The sequence below is a fragment of the Trachurus trachurus genome (genome assembly GCF_905171665.1).
Source record: "Trachurus trachurus genome assembly, chromosome: 1".
NCBI classification, from domain to species: domain Eukaryota; kingdom Metazoa; phylum Chordata; class Actinopteri; order Carangiformes; family Carangidae; genus Trachurus; species Trachurus trachurus.
In genome coordinates, this window is record NC_139891.1 from 3,150,264 (window position 1) to 3,172,536 (window position 22,273).

At 39.4% G+C, this 22,273-nt stretch overlaps 1 protein-coding gene across 5 annotated transcripts; it reads right to left on the minus strand.

The window, feature by feature from the left end:
* Positions 1 to 897: 897 nt before the first annotated feature.
* Positions 898 to 21,958, minus strand: pecam1b (platelet and endothelial cell adhesion molecule 1b). Of its 5 annotated transcripts, none has more exons than XM_084001728.1 (14): positions 21,792 to 21,958; positions 21,644 to 21,679; positions 15,913 to 16,209; positions 15,470 to 15,751; positions 15,114 to 15,383; positions 14,454 to 14,726; positions 12,310 to 12,588; positions 11,726 to 12,001; positions 10,766 to 10,867; positions 6,928 to 6,981; positions 6,080 to 6,169; positions 5,489 to 5,545; positions 2,291 to 2,313; positions 898 to 1,103 (listed from the first exon to the last, which is right to left on the minus strand). In XM_084001728.1, exons 1-14 carry the CDS (start codon positions 21,832 to 21,834, stop codon positions 1,002 to 1,004), a joined length of 2,184 nt encoding a protein of 727 aa, XP_083857854.1. In that variant the 5' UTR covers positions 21,835 to 21,958; the 3' UTR covers positions 898 to 1,001. The 5 variants fall into 5 exon arrangements, with proteins under 5 accessions (XP_083857854.1, XP_083857855.1, XP_083857853.1 ...); XM_084001727.1 differs by having other exon boundaries at positions 910 to 1,106; XM_084001729.1 differs by lacking the exon at positions 5,489 to 5,545.
* Between the last annotated feature and the right edge of the window lie 315 nt (positions 21,959 to 22,273).

The window sequence follows — 22,273 nt, forward strand, 5'->3', positions numbered from 1 at the left end:
AAGTGGGCCCCTCCCCCTAACTTTTCCTCTTTTTTTTTCTTAGACTACGTATGTATTATCGTTTTTTATTTAGCCTTCTTTGTTTTGATGCTAATGCAGCATTACACTGCAAAAACTCAAGTATCTTAGCAAGAATATTTGTCTTATTTCTAGTCAAAATGTAATTTCTAGTCAAAACAAATCTCATTCTACTTAAAATAAGACACATCATATTAAAAGTAGCTTGTTTTTAGACACTTTTTTTTACTTCTTTCAAGCATATTTTCACTTAGATAGTAGAAAAAATCTGATAGTGGAGCAAGTTTTTCTTCCTTATTACAAGCACAAAAAACTTACTTTCACTGGCAGATTTTTCTATTTATTGTGAATTTAAGTGAAAATTATCTAAAAACAAGTACATTTTTAGGTAATGAGTCTTATTTTAAGTGGAAAGAGATTAGTTTTGACTAGAAATGAGACATTTGGACAAGAAATAAGACAAATATTCTTGGAAAGATGTTGAGTTTTTACAGTGTAGCCTACTATGAGTATTAGGGTCTTACGCAGAATAAATCAGTCATACAAAGATTAGACTACTGGGGTCTTTTATGGGCCCTGGCGCTGGGCCCCTAGAATTATCATCACCTTTCTCCCCTATACAACGGCCCTGACCATAAATATAATAGAGATTACAGTATCAGTGTGTTTGTAATATGTGTCTATGCAAAGGGGAAAGACTCACTTCAGAGTACAAGTGACAACTGACATAGCAGATGTTCCTGATGTTGGTGATAGCTGAGTTATTTCTGCTTTTGTAATGAGCCAGCATGATGTCACCTATATTTGACCAGTCATCTGTCAGACTGAGAAAAAGGCACCAGCGAACAACACGGTGAAGATATGCGAGATGCCTTTATTAGGACATAAATATTCATCACAAACTTAAGACTCAGTTATTTCACTAATTTAGAGCTGCTATTGAAAGATGAGAAAGCATGGATAAAAGATGGCAGCGGGGATCACTAATCGACTGGAACTGGCAGGTCCTGATAGTTGTTGACCTCTGGGAGGTGGTGAACTGTCTCAGGTCTGTCTCCGTTGAGCTCGGCATACTCCACTGAACCCTGCTGACACGGAAAGCACTGGCATTAAACTCCTTAAAGACACAAAACAAAGCCGTTCACACTTACGCACACACCAGTGCTGTTGCTAAGTACTAGGATGATATTAATAAAATATCTCATACTGGTCCTGGTTTGGGTGATTATTTGGTGTCTTGTACCCCATGCGGGTTGGGCATATTCATTCTGATTTTAAGTTGTGTTCTCATCCATCTCCCTTATGTCATAGTCCCTCATCACCTAGTAACACATGCCTTATAAAGAATGCTCTGTTTTCCGATAACACGAGCTGAAATTCTCAGAACATCCGTGGAACCTCAGGAACAGACAAACAAAGCCACTGTCATAATCACTTTCATTATCCGTCATAAAGGCTGCTGAAGGTTTTGATCATGATGTCACATCCTTAGCTTTTCTTTTGTTTTTCAAATTCCTCTCTTTAACTGCCTGGAGCACCATATAGGGACAAACATGAAGGCTTGCTAGTGGAGGACAGTATGCAGACTGAGATGGGCTTGGAGTTAATTTGACTGGGCCACAGTGCTGATCTGACTGGAGGACAGGGAAGGAAACCTTGGCCCAAATGCCTTTGTTCTTGTCCGGAAACTTTGACGGCAATTTCCCTCTCACTCTGTATTATTGGAGTGGGGCTGAGTATGACCTCGAGGCAGCCAGAGCAGGGACATGAGAATACTCTCAGTTATTCAGAATATAAATAGTTGAGTCACTGTTATTAGTTATTCCTGTGATATCAACTAAATTCAAAAGAAAATGTAGGTCTGCTTGGATCTGTCCTATGCACAACTCCCTTAAAAATTGCAATTTATACAATTACTGTGTTATGAATATGATGGAAATGAACGGGTCTCCATTGATATTTAGTATACTATAGAACCTGCACATGTCTTTATATTGAATTTGTGCAAAAGTGCAAATGCATTATATATATAGCTCAAGTCTTGGTTCCAGCCCCCTAACCCTGCACAGATATATGGTATAGAGTAGGTGGATGGATATGATCATTTTACAAATACAGCATGTTTATACTGTGTATGAATGACATAGGTAGCTTAAAGTTATAGTAAAGCAAAAAAGGCACAGTGGTATATTCATACTGTAGAAATACTCATACTGTAGAAATAGTAAAGAGAAGTATAAACATGAGTGTAATTGTGCAATTGATTACTCACATAGTCATGATGACCAGCAGCACCTAAAGGAAAGAGCATCATAAATGACATGAGAGTTGGTCGGGGTGTAGTATCATGAGTCACTGGTTGACCTCAGAGTTATTCATTAGTCATCTGACTGTTAAGATAACATTGCTGCCCTTGGTGACTCACCTGTTCTTCCTCTAAAGAGGAAGGCCTTTGTTTCAACCACAGCCACTTAGTTCAGTCCCTGTCATGTATATCAACACTCCCTGTCGTTCCATTGAACCCTGGATCCTTCTGTCACTTGCTGCACAGGAAACTTAAGGAATCTGATGTAGGCCTTCTGCACATTAGACACATTCAGCAACTGGCTGCTGCTCTAATAACAGGAAGTTCTTGGCTGCAGTTACAGGATGTGGTCACGGTTCTGTAGTTTTCCATTAGTAATGCATGTTTGATTTCCAGCTCATCTTGGAAATTATCATTAGTAAGATCTGGAAGTGTCTCTACTACCATCAAATGTTACCACTTGGAGGCAGTGTGACGGTTGACGAATAACACAATTCTGACTGTCCGGGTGTCACATACTGATAAAAAATTATATTTTTTAAGAATATATATGTAAATGTTGTTCCTCTGACAAGATATAGTACAATAATACCAAGGTTGTTGGTGGTGTATTAAGATTTCTACTCAGAATTTTGATCCAAACATCAAAAATGTCATACGGTGTGACTGTCCGGCATATGTGTGACCTTAATAATAAGAGCATATTTCCAAATAAATTATAAATATTTGATAGTTGTACAATGCATATAAAATAATGAGGTGTTTTTAAAGCCCACAGAAAGATTTGATGTCTGTGCATAATGTCCAAACAAGTTTTGACCAAATACATTTTGTCCGCAAAATGGGCGTCATACGGTGTGACACTATTTTGTATATTTTGAATGGGCAATAATTTGGACATCTTAATGATAAAGAGGACCACACTCAACCAGGAAGTTACAGTAACATCTCTGGAGTGGTATGCCAGGTCAAGTGGTGAGTTCTGCCTTTTAGATTTTTATTTAAAAAGCAATATATCTGACATCATCAATAGTGGTCAATGTTTTGTGTCTTATAGTGTGACATTATTTGCATGAAAAATAATTATTTTTCACAAATATTACTTATTAATGCTTAAAAAGTATTGCTGCCATGTGGTGAATAACATGATAACTATAGGCTAGCTGTTTTTAGTTGGCTAATATATTAACTTAACTGAGCAGAATGTCATGTGGTGTGACACTTTGTCATAACGGTGTGACGGTTTTTCTAAGTCACACCATATGACATATCTGTCACACCATATGACATTCACTTTATTTTGCATTAATATTAATATAAATAAATATACAAAACACACAAATTTAAGAAGTTTGATGTTAGATTTTTTTATCTATACAAATAATATTTCACATTCCAAATTTATATTTCATGTAACCATATTTTACCATTTGCCATGCTGTGCATATTAACAGATCCTATTTAAAAATAAATTTAAGGAGACTGGTGAAATGACATGTGGAAAGGATCGTCTCTGTCAGGAGTCGAAGTGGCAATCAGGGCTTCAGTCGTATGCCAACATGGGACATATTGTCAAACGACTTGACCACTGAGCACCCCCGACTGGGAAATAATGTTAAATGTTTGATGTTTTTTTCAAAACTGTGTTGATAATTTTTTGTCCTAATGTAGAAATGTTAACATTTAATCATAAAATATTCACATTAACTCATAAGTAGATTTTAAATGCTAATTCATGCTGAGTACACAATGTAATGTAATGTGTCTATATTGGACCATGGTTTTGTGGATGATGTTATTGTTCTAAGACTTTAGTTCAGCAATTGTAATTCCCGTGTAACCTGTGCCCAAAATCAGTTTTTTATTACAAGATATGTCCTCAATTGTTTTTGTTTGAATGTCAAATACATAAAATACACTTTTTTGCATTTTTGGTGCAGTTTGTCATGTGGTGTGACACTCATGTCATGTGGTGTGACGCTCACAATTGTGACAAGAAAACAGCTTTGTTAGTGATAAATTGTGAAAATATCCATAGACCACAAGGAAAATAGAACTACCAAGAGTCTCAAGCATTATGTTAGAGTTATTACAAGGTTTAACAGAATTATTCTAAAATATCTTGAAAGATTGAGGAGCGATGTCCTCCTTTGTATGATAATTTTGAAAAATAATCCAAAATATAATACATTTTCACAAGGAAATGTTAAATATCAAATCAGTCATGATTAAAATGTATGATGCAGTCAGTTAGAAAAGAAAAAAGTACCCCATTTTCATTTTATATAACATAGCTTTCATGTCACACCGTATGACAATTTAAGGCACTGATACAGCAAATTGATGAAAAAATGCTAATTTTGATGCAAAATCTTCAAGAACACATATATATGTGTAAAGTTAAGAGTCAAGACAACACAAAAAAGTAATTTTCAGGGATAATATTTGAAGTTTAAAAAAAAATCTTTTTTTCGGCTTATATGTCAACCACCCATAAAACAGTTCCCTCATACAGCACAGACAGACACAGAGCAATATTAACATCCTATCATGTTTCTGATCACTTTCATGAATCCACTTGTCACTCTCTACCTACTATTAAGACCAGTTGCTAAACTCTTCAGTACATGAGGAAATATGGACAGGGACCTAATGCACAGCTGCCTGATGTGGCTATGAACAAGATGTTTGCAGTGCACAAAGGAGGAAAAGTTGGTGATATTTCACTTTTTTTTGTTTGTTTCCATGCTCCAACCTGTAGAACAAGTCTTCTGAATACCTCAGGTTTGCTGAAACAGTTAATTTATGTCCCAGCTTAAATCATAATTACTTGTTGCAGCAAACCAAATGACATATATGTAACACCTTTTTAATCCTGTGCCTTCTTGCCATATTTGCATTTGCTTTTTGATTAAGCCTTTTATCACTGCGGAATTCTCAGGAATCTTGATTTGATTTGATTAATTTATGAATATATTATTTATATATACTGTAGGCTATATATTCATAATATTTTGAAATGCTATTTTAATGTCACCTCAATGCTCTATTCTTAATATATTTAAATGTCTCAGTTATTATTTGTCATGCAATTACAGGTAGCATTCAAATCAGTTGTTTCTATAGAAATATTAATCGGTGCAGTTTTAATGTTGTGACACTCACCATGTGGAAGGTTTTTGAGCTCGCTGTACACTGTGTCTGTGCCTTTTCTCAGTGGGACTGTTAACGTAAAGAGCAACACATTAGCCTGCTTCACATCATAGACATGGGTTTAGTAGATAGAGTCTGTTTGATCTGGGATGAGGAAAAATCCTAAAAATAGGCGGTTTGTGTCACATTGTCTGACTACCATCTCCCGCCCACTGGGACGTTGAGCACACGATGATAAAGACGAGGCGGCCAACACTGGTACTGCCAGTTAGTTCAACCCTTCCTGTTTATAAGATCTACCATGGATTTGGAAATCCCAGTAGTTAGCTCTTTACAACAACCTGGAAATATATTAATTATGGGTAATTAGGCTCCTCCCAGGAAGCCCTGGATTGTCTTATCACTTCCATAGGAATGTGGTGGTCAAAGCAGAGAAAATGGTTTAGTGTTGTTTGAGACAGTGGGGGGAGAAGATTCAGAGTGGCTAGAAAACAGAGAGTGAAAAATGTATGAAGGAAACTGAGTTTAAAGGTGGAGTTACTGAACAGGCAGAAAAAGATAGGAAACACATTTTGGTTGTGTATCTGAGTATAAATTGTTTACCTCTGGCAGCATCTGTAGGCTGAGGATGCACCACCTCTGTGTACTCCACATCAGGCTCACTGGACACCACACTGCTCACCTCATCATTGGCTGCATGAGCACATGATAAAAGAAATTCCCTTTAAACACGCTAAACCATCTGATTAACACCAAAGATGCAACGAAACCAAAATCATCTACCAAATACCACAAATTGTAGGAGAATGATCAGGCACGTTTGACATATTGCAGTGTTATCAAAGGTGAACATTAAAGGTCCAGTGTGTAATAATTGGCTGGGTTTATTGAATATACTGTACAGTAGCTATAAGTGTAGTGTAGTGTATAATCGCTATAAAATAAAATTTCTTTGGTTTTTGTAGCCTTATAATTCTTCTATTAGCAAGGGTCTTGCTTTAGAGAGTGTCGCCATCTTGCGCCGCCATGTTTGTCCGTCAGCCCACACGAAAAATCCAGCCAGCCAGAGAGCACGTTTCAAGAGTTTCATGTTCATAAATAAAACAACGACGAAGAAGGCAGAAAGAAGGAGTGGGAATCAGCAGACATTGTAAAATGGTTTAGATCTTCACCTCATCGCTCCATGCTCCTGAAATAGGCTACTCCCAGTTGTGGTAATCAAGTTTTTAATCCCCGGAGGCCACCGTCACTGTGCCGACGGGAGGGGTAGTGCAAGAGAGCGAGTGAGCACAGAAATCTAAAATCTGAATGCTAGATATCATGGTTTTACCACCATTTTACCCAAAGGTCTCTAGGATTTTCATCCATGAAGCTATAGTTAGGCAGCCATCCCACAATATTTTTTAGTGTAAGCAGTGATGGTAAACTGATTACAAGTAGCTACTGCTCACCTGCTTCAGGTGGTCGCTCACTCCACACACTGACTGCAGTCCGGACTGCCTTCACTATGAGACACAGAAAGACAGACATCAAGTCAGACGACCAAACCAAGACTTTGATCACGTCCTAGAAAATCTGCACCAGTACAAGATCAGAATAACAATCTACCTCTAAGGAGCTATTTGTGAGTTGTTGCAATTGATACAGCTTGTATTAACATGAACAGCTGTTATACTTACCAGTCTAGGAGAGACGTAGCAAGTTCTGCATCAAACTTCATTCCTTTACTCACCAACATCTTCAGCGGTAGAAAGCAATGTAAACATTACTCTTGTATTGCCTTTATTTATTTTCATTACACCAGCTAGCCACCATCCAACTGGACTGTCTTGTCACAATACAGAGTCACCATAGAGTCCAGTCTACCCTGACAAAGCAGCGCTGTGAAGCTGCACTGACCTCATGTCATGTTGCAGCCATGGCTGAAGTTCTGGGTGGGACACATGAGTAAACAGCTGTTAATGCTTACACTGGCTAGGCAGCAATAGCAAAACTTGCAAATAGCTCCTTTAATTGAAGTACTTAACAGTAAAATATTGACAATTACAGAACCAGAGGCATATCTCTGGCTATTTAGGTGTAAAACACTTCATTTTCTGACAAATATAGTTCTTTGCTCTCTTGCTGAGGGTTAGAGGAGAAAAGTGATAGCTTCCAAACAAGCTATCAACTGGTTAGCTTAGCCTAGTATAAAGACCACCAAAATGGAAAAAGTTAGCATGCCTATTTTGATAATTGCCATGTTTTAAACTGCTTTGTTTAATTCATACAGAATAAAGTGTCAAAATAACAGAGCTGGACTTTTAGACATTGTTGCAGTTTTCATACAGCTACAGGTTGAGTCCAGGGTGAATGTTTTCCTCTAACTCTCAGCAAGGAAGTTAGTAATAAATAATTACATGAGCAAAACAAGATACTAAGGTTAAATTCTGTTATAAAGCAAAGGAAAGATGAGTTAAACTATAAAAGCAAAGGAAAGATGAGTTAAACTTTTCTTTTGGACATCTGTACCATTTGGCTTTCAGTGGAGGCTTTGTCATTAAACCAATAATGAGGAGCACATTTCAGTTCTTCATCTGGTACACACAGAAACCTTCCACTGCCTCGTGCACAATACGTTGTTAATTGAGCAACTGCTACACAATAAGTTCTGGCAAAAACAACTTCCCATTTGATAATGTAATCTCACACAGCTCAATTAAATCTCATGTGATTAATTTCCTCCACCTGCTGCATGCATTTAAACTTGTTTGGCCTCGAACAAAATAAGTTCCACCCCCCCCAACACCACCAGTTTTATCAACACTGACCGCCTCAACCTGCTTTGTGCCAGCAGAGGAAGTTTCTTGCAGCCTCCATTGTTTCAACTTTTTAAGGAAGTCTCTGTTGTGCATTCCATTTCAAGGAAATGAATCAACTTCATATTATGCTGGTGTTCTTCTCTTGTGACTGCAGCACGGCGGGTTGCACCAATCAAAACAATCTTTTAAATGAAACAAAAAATCCTTAACATGTTCTTGGAAATGTTTTTTTTTTTTTTTGTACTACAAAAGAATTTAGAATAAGAGGCAAAAACTGCAGTAGAATGAATGGTAGTGACACATTTCTAAATAAAACCAACATCTTTATTCTACAAGTGCCGACTCCAGTCAGTCAAGGGATCAACCAAAAATATATACACACATTTCCTGTGATGGTGATAAAATGTTTACAAGTTAATCTGTCACCAACCCTCTTTGTACATGCACATGAGACAAACAGAGCAGCTGCAACATAAAACAACATGCAATCACAGAGACATAGGTGGCAAAGATAGTAATGTTAAGTGTAAATTAAAAGTAATCTAGATTGCAAGAGGAGGGGAGAGGGAGCAGCGGGTCCTGGTTTATATCTCATCTTTAAAACACCCCTCCTTTTCACTCATCAGTGATCACAAACTGTTTCTTTCTTTTCTCTCCACTTTTGTGCTCAAAGTCTTTTCTTAGGCCTTCTTTTTCTTTTGAATTCAATTCAAGTCCCTCCCACTGCGGGGCATCTCTACACTGTGGCTGGGGGGCTGTAGCTGCTCCATTTGCTGATGTCAGTGTGAAGCGACGCCACGCTATTTCCTGTCCCATTGGTCACTCTCCCCTCCATGCCATCAAAAAGTGACGCTGCGCCTGGAAGAAGATGATAATGGGCGCTCTAAGCAGTTTGCAACAGTTGACAATCAATGCCGTGTACTATGATTTAATCACTGAAGCATCTTTTATGTTGGAGTTTACTTTACTTCCTATAGTAACTGTATTCTAACAAAATTCTACTGTTCCTACCTCTATAATCTCTAGACAACAACACATACATGCAGAGATGACAGAGATGACAAAGACACCATGGTCACACACATTGTGCATGCATGTAAACTTGAATAGGATATCTACAACATCATGGACAGTTACAAAGCCACATCACCACCACTTGAGTTCTTCATGCATAGTATAACATAGAGGATGGGATGGCAAGGAAACATGCAATGACTGTTGAGGCGTTAGATGATGGATGAATGGCTGGTAATAATGACAACGACAGTGGTACACTGAAGAAAAGTAAAACCAAGCTACCTGTGGCTGTGTTAAAAACCTGAGTCATGTCACTGTCATAAGAGCCAAGGATGGCTTCCTGGGAAATGGTGAAAATAACGTCAGCAGCAGTGAAGCCAAGAAAAGAGCTACTAAATGCCTAAAGGCAACTGATTTCTATTCTATTTCATTGGTGCATAAGTGCCACTTGTAGATTCATAAAATAGCATGAAGCCATTGATGGGAATGTAGCTCATGTGCACGGCATACGAACAAACAAGGGACCTGCTCATCAAACCATTGCTCTGTTGTGCCACTTGTGGTTAAAAGCTCGTATTGGTACCTTTAAAGTCTAGTAACGCTTTCTTTTTGTGTACATACGTATATTCAATGTACAGATATAGTAACTGACACACGTACACCCTACACATTACTGTAGGCCTAAAACTTGTAACAATTAGGCTATTGCATTAGGCTAACTCATCTAATTTGTGGTAGTACTGTATATTACTAGTGCTTGTACCGTGTGTAACATATTCAGCATACCAAAGACAACAGTTCTGTTTCTATCAAACTCATTTTTTTTTTTAATTTTGATTTGATATCTGTTACTGTCCATTGTTTGTTTATTCGTTTGTCTGTTTCTTCTTTTACAGGCTGGGAGCAGCCACATCCTGGAATCTTTCATTACTGTCAGGTTGCCAGGCAACCAGTATGAGAAAGACATATTTCAGTAGCTGACTCTCAAACTGTGTCAGACCTTTCTTAAACCAACCAGAAATGATGAGTCTCTCGAGTAAGCTGATCTTCATATCACGCAAATGTTCAAGTAATTACCGCCTGGAGGGCACACATTCATTATAAAAACCTGAATAAGGTTGTCGTGATATGAAGTCTGCGTGCTTGTTCTGGTACAAACATGCAAAACAGCCAGAGTGCTTCTTTTAAGTCATTAAATAAGAGAGAGAGGAAATAGGCCTAAACCATCAGCCATCTAAGCCATCCGATAAAAGATCTACACTGTCACTAACTTCTTCAGAACTTCTGTCACATTCAGAGGAAGCAAGTAATCGAGCCAACTCACACTGACAATTCAGCATCTGCTTCTTTTTTACCTATAATTAGAGAGGAGAGGTGAGAGGAGCAGGAGGGGGTAGGCAGCAGAAGGTTTTCATACATAGTTAGACAAAGGACGCCTGAGTTGTTGCTGGAGGACTATAAGTCTCTCTACCTCTTCTGGATTTGAAGTACAGCACGCACATCACCACCAGCACCGACGCCACCAGCAGACACGAGCCCACGATCAGAGCTTTCTTCCACAGGGCCAGGTGTACTGTGGAGGCACAAACAGAGGGAAAGACGGGAGGGACAGTCAGAGATAAGAGTTTGGTGGGGTCAAAGGTCAAAGGTTACAGTGACCTTACAAAACATGATTTTTGCCAAAGCAATTTTGCCATAATTCAAGGGAATGCCTTCACATTTTTACACAAATTTACACTTGGACAAAATGATTAGACTTCAAATCTGTTGAGCATAAAAACCTCCTGGAAGATACGAGTGGGTACGACAAACAGATTCAGACAATGCAGATGTGTCCATGTAGGAGCAAAATACTTCAGCTTGAGTGAAAAAATCATGTCAATCTCAAGGCTGTTGTTTCATTTCGAAAGGTTCCTATGTGAGTGAAATGACCTGGAAGTATCTGAGCAGCGGTCATGATAAGACCTGGTCATGTTCTCTGATGATAAGGAGAGGAGCTTCACTGCTGACTGTTTGTCTCCTTTAACATAGGAAACACTGGACTTTCCTTTTAAAAGGAAAGGAGAAAATACTGTTCCACAATCCCTTGCTGCACCAACATTTCCAATAACAACTGTAGTTTTCCCACAGCAGACCTATCTGATGTAAGACGTTTCAGTTAGGAGTCATGACGAACAACATGCATCATCTTAATTATCATCATAACAATATGAATACATCTTTTTTTTAGTATCGCACCCACAAATTTCCTAATTTTAGCAAATATATTTTTAAAAAGTCAAATCTCTATATAGCTGAATATAATTCACAGAACATTTAGTTTCATATTCTTGTTTTAGAAAATAGCCAAAGCTCAGTGCCAAATGAAAAAAGTGTAAAAATGTATGTATACATATATTGCATGCATGTGGTTGCTACAGAGCAGCCTCACCCTCTATTGTGACCTTATTGCTGAATGCGTTGTTGGCATTGTTGAGGGCTTTACAGTAGTATGTGCCACTGTGCGCTTTGGACAGATTGGGGACCAGGAAGTTTGTGTTGTTCTGTTGAGAGATGTTGGTAAACAGCGGCGGCCCAATGCCGACACGGTACAGGAAAAAGGTGACCGGCGGCGTGCCTTTAGTGCCACATATCAGGTAGAGGTCCTCTCCCTCAGAGATGTCTGATAAGGTGGGGATGACAGTCAGAGTGGTCTGGCTCAGAGGCTCTAAGAGAGGGCATAATGGAGGAAGAGGATGAGATTAGTTCACGGCAAGGTTTCATTGTGTCACAAAACATAACAACTCAATCAGATCTGCATCTGAAAATGTCAATTTGAGCATTAACAGGTCTATGACAACTGTACAAACTGGCTGTAATTGCTCCTAGCATTTTGTAAGGCTGATATGGCCCAAAACTATTGACATAATGTATGACGTAATGTGGAGTTATTGAACTGTGTTAACGAGACTAATTTAAAAAATCTACCAGTGTTAAATGGATAAAAATCTACCAGTTTTAAATGGATAAACATACCTATGACATCAGCGATGAGTCTCTCACTGTGCACGCTGTGCTTCTGATTATTCTCAGCCTTGCACACAAAGGCTTTTATCTCCTCTGGATTGTGTATGGTGACTGTGAACACAGCCTTCTCATCGGGCAGCCTGATGGTTTGTGTGCCCAGGTCGTCGTTAAACTTCATCAAGGTGTAGTTGATGGGCAAGCTGCCATTGTCCGAGTGACAGTGGATCTTCATGTGTTGTCCCAGGATGGCTTTGCCCTCCACTGAGATCTTTGGACGAGACACAGAAACTAAAAAAAAACAGAAGAACAAAAACACACTAAGTTCCTGTGTACCTCAGCATGGCATACTGAAGTCTATTTTGCAGTACGTACATGCTCTTCTGCTGGGCAGTGGTGAGTTGAAAAGTATAGTGACAATAAGGAATAATGGAGTATAGACATGATGTAAAGTGCACTGAAATATCAAAGTATAAACGCTGCAAGATTATGTTGTAACCACACATATTCTTTCTCAGAGAAACCAAACCCTGCTGATGGGTGGGAGGAAGCTAAGAGCAGTGACTGCTTTGTTGTGACATCACAAAGTTACAGAAGGCCGAATGGCTGATTTTATGGTTCCGTTTCTGAATACGGGCTGTGTTAATTCCTCTGTGAACTAAGGCTTCGATACTTTCATAAACACAGACCTGCATTATAATCAGAGGAGACACAGATCTTTTATAATATGGAACCCTGAAGCTTTATGAATCAACTCGATATGAAGCTTTTACTAAGGCAGACAACACATATATTGGCACTATAAACAGTGCAGTGGGTGCAGATTGCAGCAAACAGAGAGCAATTTTCATGCTGCAGTCCACACACAATACACAGCATTGCAAGGCAACACATTGGTTCTTGATGTTCTCCCCCTGTAAATATTCACAAAATTGAGTATGTTGTTGAATTTACTTTGAACTGACCAACATACGTAGCACTTCATGAAGTCTCCACCATCTGCCCTCAGTTCAACTTCTTTGCTTGTTAACTCTCAGTACAAACTATAGTCAGTCTATTGATAAAATAAAAAATATAACCAGTCCGCAGCTACTCTGACTGTAAGTAGCCCATTAATAATAATAAGAAGAATAAGAGTACAATAATGGTAATAATAACTAGTGTTGTCATCCTTAAAGCAGAAGTAGCCTAAGCGGAATGTTTGTGTTAATATAAGTAGTCCGACAGCAATCACTTATATAGAGTGTTTGGTCTGAAACACGGGTCTGTCAGTCACTCTGCTCTGCTGTAAGCCGAGGAGAAAACTTTCCTTGTATCCTACAACCTTTATCCAATGAGGAAAGAGAACAGCATAAAGGGGCGGTCCTCTCTGTGTGTGCAGCCAAGGGATGCGCGTGAATGTGGTGACGTACGGACGAGGGCGGGGACTGCTAACTCCATCTGCTGACAGAAAGTTAGCTAAAACCACCGGATCGCTTACTTCTGCTTTAATGTTCTTTCATTGCTGTGTGCGTACAAACTGCTTAGCCAGCAGCTGCTCATACTCACACATACTCATTCTCACATGTTGCCTACTGTGTAACAATTCTCACTTAGAACAACATAATACAACACTTGAAATAAAAATAAATAAAATAAAATAAATAAATACTGAAAATATGTAGAGGTGATCTAACACTCTAAAAACTGATGTGGTTGTAAGATTTCTTTGTCTTTGAGAAGAAAATCTGTTTTATGGAGCGGTCTAACATGAGAAGGTTTATGACGGTTTACTGGTGTTGTTACTGATCGTATTCTTTGTGCGTGTGTGTGTGCAGTTGATAATTTGCCAACCAGCAACACATTTAATCCTTTAGCTCTAGTTTATTCTTAAAGCAGAAGTAAGCGATCCGGTCGTTTTGGAAGAAAAGATTTCTCCTCGGCTCAGAGCAGAGCAGAGTGACTGACAGACCCGTGTTTCAGACCAAACACTCTATGTAAGTGATTGCTGTCGGAAGATATAACTATTTAAGACTTATATTAACACAAATATATCGCTTACTTCTGCTTTAAGTGTGCCATTGTGACTTCTATGACACAGGTGTATTCAAACATGTAAGATTGACATAGCACATCTCAGTCATGTATCAAAAATCCATTGATTTCAGAAGGCTTACCTTTAGGTCTTACAGTCAGGGTTTGACTGTGTTTTATGATGCCCTTGGCTTGAGCTACACAGGTATAGTTGAACTCTGTAAACGGAGCCCGGCCAGAAAAAACTCCGGAAAGCGCAGGGCTACCTGACAGGTTGCTGTTTCGGGGCTCCAGAGTGTAAATCACCTTCTGAATTCTTTCAGAAGCAATGCTCCCACTCCTGCAGGATATTGTCATAGATTCACCTTGAAAGACCTCAGCAGGAGACATGGTGAGATGTGGTGCTGAAAATAGCTCTGTGGACAGATTTAAAAAGATCAAATAAGCACCACAAAATCATTATCAACACTGATATTGCTATATATGCTGATTTGTATGAGGAACTAAATTGGCATGAAAATGTGTTTTGTGAAATAAAAAGCCAAGTTAATCTAACTAATAATATCCTCCACTTTTTGCTAGCTAGTGCTTAGTATAAAGGTTACATCCCCAGCATGCAATGCTAATCAGCCAAACACACACCACTGTAGCATCACTGTTAAAACAATGCTAGCTTTGTGTGAAATTAACTGCGATATCACTTTTTTTTCCACCTTAGATGTAGTTTCCATGAAAGCAGAGACAACAGTAGTCACTATTCATCATGTGAAAACCAGGAGGCACTTCTCCTTTCCTCTACTCACCGGTCACTGAAATCATTTTTGTGGCGATTTTGTAAACTTGACCAATCTTTTGTCTGCACTCAAAGTCCAGGGCGTCCTTTGCCAGTATAATCATGCTGTGGTTAACTTTGTTGTTTCCCATAGAAAGAAGCTTGGTCCCATGGCTGAGAACTAGGGAGGGTGCTATAGAGCTGCCCACATAGCCACTGGTGGTGCACAAGATGTTTAGATGATCTCCTTCATAGATGTTGGTGCTGGGGTCAATCTTCAAAACTGGTGCAGGGAAACGCTCTAAGGAGACAAAACCAGTGAAGAAAAAGTCCTGAGAACAGTGCAACATTTTTTAAGAGGCATAAGAATTACAAAACACCACTTGCCTGTCACTGTCACATTGATAGAGTCGCTGTTTTCAGACTTGAGTGTTTCTCCGTTTGAAGTTGCGACAGTGTAGGTACAATGAATTCTGTGGGTGCCACCGTTGAAGCGAAACGTGGCATAGGGTTTTAAGTCGTCCTTTTGCTCCGGAAAATGTCGAAAGTCGTTGTCGAAGAAGTAGTAATCAATTTTGCCTTTCTCGCCGGTCGCTGAACATGTGGCATACACCTCCTCTGTTTCACTGACCTCATGCTTGCTAAGCTGAAGAACTGGTTTTTCCATGCCTGGAAACCCAAAAGTTGAGAAATGAGCTCAGATACTGGTGGAAGAATCATCTCCATTGTTATTGCTCCAATAATACGATTTAAATCCAAAATTATCCAAATGCACCTGAACCTCTAATATTAAAAAAAAATGATAATACTGTGTCCAAAAACATACCAACCTGTGACTTTGAGTGTTTCATGTTTACTGCGCTGTTGTTGGCCCTTGATGTTGATCTGACACAAATATGTCCCAGTGTCAGAGACTCTGGTGTCAGGCAGCGCGTACAGCAGATCCTCCGAGGTGCTGGAGTTCATGGTGTGGATCTGGTCGTAGCCCTTGTATATAGTGTACTCACGGTTCAACACCCCCTGCCCTGAGATGCTGACTGTGGCCTGACACCTCAAAGTCACGTTGGTACCTCGAGACACATCACCACCAGGCTCAATGGACAAGACAATATCTCTAATTACGAAAGCTAGGGAGAGAAGTAAGAAAAAAAAAAGATTAGAAATGCTGTATAAAATACTCAATGGAGCTGACACTTGTTTTGAAAGAGAAACAACCAATGAGAAAATTGCAACATGCTGTCTGACCAATAGTGTCACTCACTCACTCAACCTTTTTTTTGTCTGATTCTTCTGGTTGGATGATTACAAAATGTTGTTTGTAGGCCTAGACCCTTGTAGCTGTTAAACATTTTAATTTTCTTGAATTTAGATACATCGAGAGTAGCCTACATGCCTAAATATTTTCCATTTAACAAATCTTTGAATAATATGAATAATATTTATTATAATATTTTAGCTTCTACAGATTTTGTACTTTCTTGAGTTTAGAAACGTTATGCTAAATAAAGTTTCACTCTGGCTAGTGTACTGTGGATGTGGGACTAAGTTAAAAAGTAAAGTAAGTAAAAAAAAAAAAAGTAAAAAGTAAGTAAGTTTTCTTGACATCTCTATAAAGTCTGTTTCTATGTTCACCTTGAAATGTTGCGCTAACGTGCTAGAATGGAATGTCATCAGACTCTTGTTAGCATCCTCTCAAGTCAGACTCTTAAACAATGCTTCTATTGTTCTCTAATTTATCTTATTTCTGGATCCTCCTCTTCTCCTGAGTAAACTTTTCAGTCGAATCACGCTTATATTTCAGGATATTTTAATTCTCAGCCTCTGGTGTCACTTGAAACCAGAGTGTAGAGCGCATTGGAGAAACTTTCAAAAGTGCCAGTTCAGTTTTTGGCAGTGTGGCAGGAAGACAAAGCATCTGCACGAGTATGTTAAGCCTCCCCACCACATCATCCATATGGTCAGGCACTAAAGGCAACAGGCTGCTGTTGTGACTAAGAGTGGGATTGTTGTGAGGAAGTAAACAAAGCTGAACAAGGCAGGGAAAGCTCTTTGTTAGACAAACGGGTCCCACAGGGGACCCATCAGGATTTCTGAGCCCACACAGCATCATCCAGCAGGAGCTGCAGAGCTGCTGGGGAAACAGATCAGCCTCTTGGTTTGCATGTTGATTTGGGTACGATTTCTTCATTTCTTCAAGTAGCCTATTTACATTTTCTATTATAAAATAAGATTTGAATCCACTATATTACAGAGGGAAGTTATGATATTTTGATCATCAGACAGCTATAATTACTATTCAGTAAAATGCATTGTCTATTATATCACCAAAGATTCAAACACAACCCATTTGGCTTATTCCAAAAAGAAAAAGCAGGAGTATCCACCAAGGAGACCCACAAGATACTGTATTAACAGTTACAAACTCCTCAAAAAGATTGAGGAGTTGCCCTGTAACTCTGTAATTATACCAGTTGGTTTGTATTTTATGTCGTTGGAAAGCCTGATTAGTCACCTTTACAACGAGATACAACTTGTAAGGATCTTGCATCCATGGAATGAGCAACACAGCTAAACGTGTGGGTAGCGCACAAATAATTAAGTGCAATATTCTCCTGTTCACTCTTGTTCTGAGCTGCTTGGTGATTGGATGATTGCACACACCCACAGTAATAAGGAAAAAAACAACACATTACACACTTACACACTCAGACTGACAAATGAATAAAGTGCAGCTAGGCCCCAAGTGTATATTGATACTCCAATTTGTGAAAATCATGCTATTATACCTGGCCTGAAGGATATTGCTTTCTCTGCTTGGAAACAGAAAGGCATTAATAACATAAATGATTTGAATATTGCGGGAAAATTTGCCTCATTTACACAGCTACAAGCCAAATATGGAATACCTGCCTTAAGTTTTTTCAGGTATTTACAGATTAGAGATTTTGTGATTTTTTTTTTTTTACCAAACTTGTTTTGAATAAATATAATACTCTCAAGAAAATTTTCTATCGAATGCTTCATGATGGAGCTCCGGTGAACACGGAGGTTTAAAAAGGCATGGGCAGACGAGTTGAATATGGAAAGAAACTATGAAATTTGGGTAGAATGTCTATAAAATGTACAAAAGTGTTCAGTTAACACCAGACACAACCTAATACAATTTAAAGCACGCCACAGACTCACAGGAAAAGCTACACAAATTTTATCCTGATGTCCCACCAATATGTAACCGATGTAAATCCATGATAGGTACTCTAGCACATTCTTTCTGGGCATGTACTGTAGTAAACTTCATTCAAATACTCAAGAGTTGTTTTCAGTGTTTTTCTGAGGTTCTAAGAACCTGGTACCCTCTGGTTGCCATCCTGGGGGCCACAAGTGTCCTTTCGTCTGTCAATAAATTTGAATTTAAATGAAATTTTGAAATTTTGGTGATGTGAGCCCATAGACACTGGCTATTGTATAAAACCTCACAGTGCGAACGAGTATATGATTTTATATACAGTATATCTACCTACTTAATTTATTTTTTCTGCTCTTATATGTTTTTGTTTATAGTATTCATCTTATAATGACCATTAAATATTGAAGATGTGCCGTGTTCTGCTTGTTATGTGTTCTTTTTTCTATGTATTTCTCTCTCTCTCTCTCTTTCCTCTTTATTTTATTTTTCTTTTGAAAAAAAAAAGAAAAGAAAAAAAAGAATAAAGTACAGTTACAACAACCACAATAGCCGGGCTCCTCCTCCTCATGCTGGTCACAATGGCCACATTTTGCTGTCCTTAACCAGGAGTTGCTGAACCAGCGTGGTTGTGTTGGTATAGCATGTACATCACACCCAAGCTGATCCCACTAGTGTTTGGTTGTGTTGAGATCTGGACCCACAACAGACCACTCATACACCTGTGACTGAAGCACTTGAAGCTCAAAACTATCTATGGATCATCTTCCACATGAGGTCCCCGACAGTATAAAAGGAAAAAAAGTGTAAAAAAAAAATTGCCAATATGTGTTGTTTTGCAATCATCCAATCAACCAAGCAACTCAGAACCAAAGTGAATACCAACAGGAGATCATTGCAGGGGGTTCTGGCACATTTATTTGTGCCAAAATTCCCTTTTTTCTGTTTAGTTAACAGTAACAGCTATAGGCGTAAAGATGTGTGAGGCGATCATTTTCCAGTGGTAACCCCCCACCCCCCAATTTATCAGTATAATTTCAGAACTTTCTTAACCTTAAAAAGTAAGATCAGAACAAAAATGCATCACCAACTTACAATTCCAACATGTGCTCAGAAAGCTCTTAAAAATGTACACTATTACTATTTTCACTTTATTTATTTATTTATTTATTTATTTATTTTACCTCTCTGACCTATGCTGGAAAGGTTAGCTTTACAGTACATCTCAGTGGTGATACAATTTCAATTAATGAAGTTGATTTTCTTTCTGTTTTCCTTAAACCCTTTTCGGATGATTTCTAAAAAACAATCTGAGAGCAGATCGTAGAGTAAATCAGTCATTTGAGAAGCCGCCAGAAATATAACAAAAGCCACACAGGCACTCCAACAACGACCTCCACCTCCAGTCTACACCTGATAAGTTGGCCCCAACTCAAGCAAAAACCTCTGTCCTCATACAGCTGATCTGAACTGACTCATGCCTTCCATCACCAACAGGGAGGCGTGTGACTTTTCCTGCCACAACTTTTCCACCACAGCAGACACCAATGGTGAGAAAGCTCCGATAACGACAGCACTGTTTCCATTTGTCTTTTACTGGCCAACAGCTGCTTGAAAAATCTGAAACTTTACTCATAGTGGGTCTCATTCATGAAACGTGAGTAAATCTGTGTGTAGATTTGCACATAAAAGCTCACTCTACTAAAACTCTACTCCGGATTCATGAACGGTGCGGGAAACTCAGATTTGATCGTAAACACGTGTGTAACTTCATGAATGCCAACCCATCGCAACCTAACAACACGCCCCCGGTGATCAGCAATTAGCATGGATCTCCATACATGAATAGCCATATAAGGAGATCCTGACCACCATATTAGGAGGTAGGTGCATCCTGCTCACCTGCGGCCATGACGCAAACGAGGAAAGAGGGAGAGAGAGAAAAAAGAGAGAGATCGCGGATCAAAGTAATTTTGGGTGAAGTGGAGTCCAGAAAAAATATTTAATTATCTTCTGTTAGTAGTGGTGTGACTGGGACAGGTCAAAGGCTGGAAGGAAGAAACAGATTTAGTGAATTAAGTATCCTTGGTTTATTAAAGAACCGTTTAAGAAGTAAAGCCAGAATAGTTCGATATGAAACATGAAAAAAAAAAAAAAAAACTACAGAGCTACAGCAGCGACGGGAGGAGGAGGCTCTTCACAGCCTCAGCTGTAGAGGAGCATGAAGTTATATAGGCAGGTTATATTGTTACAGAAGCACCAGCCGTCTGTCACAGCTCCATCCAAACCGGTGCTGACTGCGCTGCTGCAGGGTGAAGTGTGCCACCCGAGCGTGTAGCAACACAAAAAAGTTTTTTCCGGTTTTATATCAGATTATTTTCATCATTAGATGGAGCCTTGACGTGTTTGTGCGTGTCCGATCCCTAAAACGTCTCTCTCTCCAAATATTTCCAATTGTTTGTCATGTTTAAAGCAGAAGTAAGTGGTCCGGTCGTTTTCGCTAATGCTGCGTTCCAGGCAGGCTTTTGAAATCGTAAATTACAGCTTCAAGTCACAACTTACGACTTTGTAGCGTTTCAGGCAACCCACTCGTGTTTTTCCGACCTGTTTTACCGGTGAAAGTCACTATAACGGCCACTCGTAACTTCTGACCCGTGAACTCGTACCAGATCGAACTGGTACGACTTCACGGTCGGAAAAATACGAGTTTCCTTGAACGCACCATAACAGTCCTCGTCCCTACGTCGCCACATTCACGGCGTTCCTTGGCTGCACACACAGCCCTGCATGCCGTTCTCTCTCCTCATTGGATAAAAACTGTAGGATACGATAAATGTTTTCTCCTCGGCTCAGAGCAGAGCAGAGTGACTGACAGACCCGTGTTTCGGTCCAAACACTCTATGTAAGTGATTGCTGTCGGAAGATATAACTATTTAAGACTTATATTAACACAAATATATCACTTACTTCTGCTTTAAATTACGTGTTTCAAAGGCGTCGGCGTATTTTGAACATGAGAGAGAGAGTAATACGGATTAAAATTGTAATTTTCAACAGTGACAAGCAGTATTTATTTGCATTCCTACATTTACACAAGCGCTACACACAGTCCGGAGCAGGTGTAGATTTCGTGAGTACGAAAAAATCAGCACTACTAAAAGATTGATGAATGCGGAAATCCACATAAATTTGCGCTGCTCAGGGTTTACACACAAATCCGTGCTGCTCACGTTTCATGAATGAGACCCATTGAAAGTAAAGCAATGACATCTGACTCCCCTGTAACCAGTGTCAGTTCAATAAACTGTCTGATATAATTCTAAATTCATTGTAGAGATGATTTTACACTAATCCATGTAGAACATAATTCTACTTACGTGGAATTGTGTCCACTGCGATCCCTGGATGGAAGTCTTGGGACAAGATAAGAAAACACCAGATTAGAGAATAGAGATCTACTCATCTCCCAAAAAGACGAAATCCTACGAGTCCCTGCAGAAGGAAGTCAAAGGTCATGGGGCTTACAGCGCGACAGGAGCACAGAGGTGAGCAGTAGCAGGAGGCCCATCCTGTCCGAGGAACGCCGAGGCTCCCGATGCTGCTGGCTGTCCTGGAGGTGAACTGATTCGTGAGCGGTCTGGATGAAGCAGATCTGGGTGTGCTGGGCGGGAACAGACACCGAGGTGGTGCTTTACCTCAGCCAGTCAGCGGTTATCACCCCGAGCAGCCGTCGGCTTGGCTTAATTTGACAGGAAGTGAGTGTTGTTTCCTCAGGATGTTCATGCCGCCCGGTCCTTTGCCATTGTGGAATGTTCTCCTCTCATCTGTGTGTGTGTGTGTCTGTGAAATGGTAGTCACAATAATACTGTAGCGCTTGGGGTGCAGTACTATCAGGCCTTCGACCTCTGCTTCTGGCTGGTGGCACAGGTAGAGAGAAAAAAAAACAAGACAGGCACAGAACAATCTCTGCAGCGGAGCACATTTCCTGAGGTGAAGACTCAGTTTAT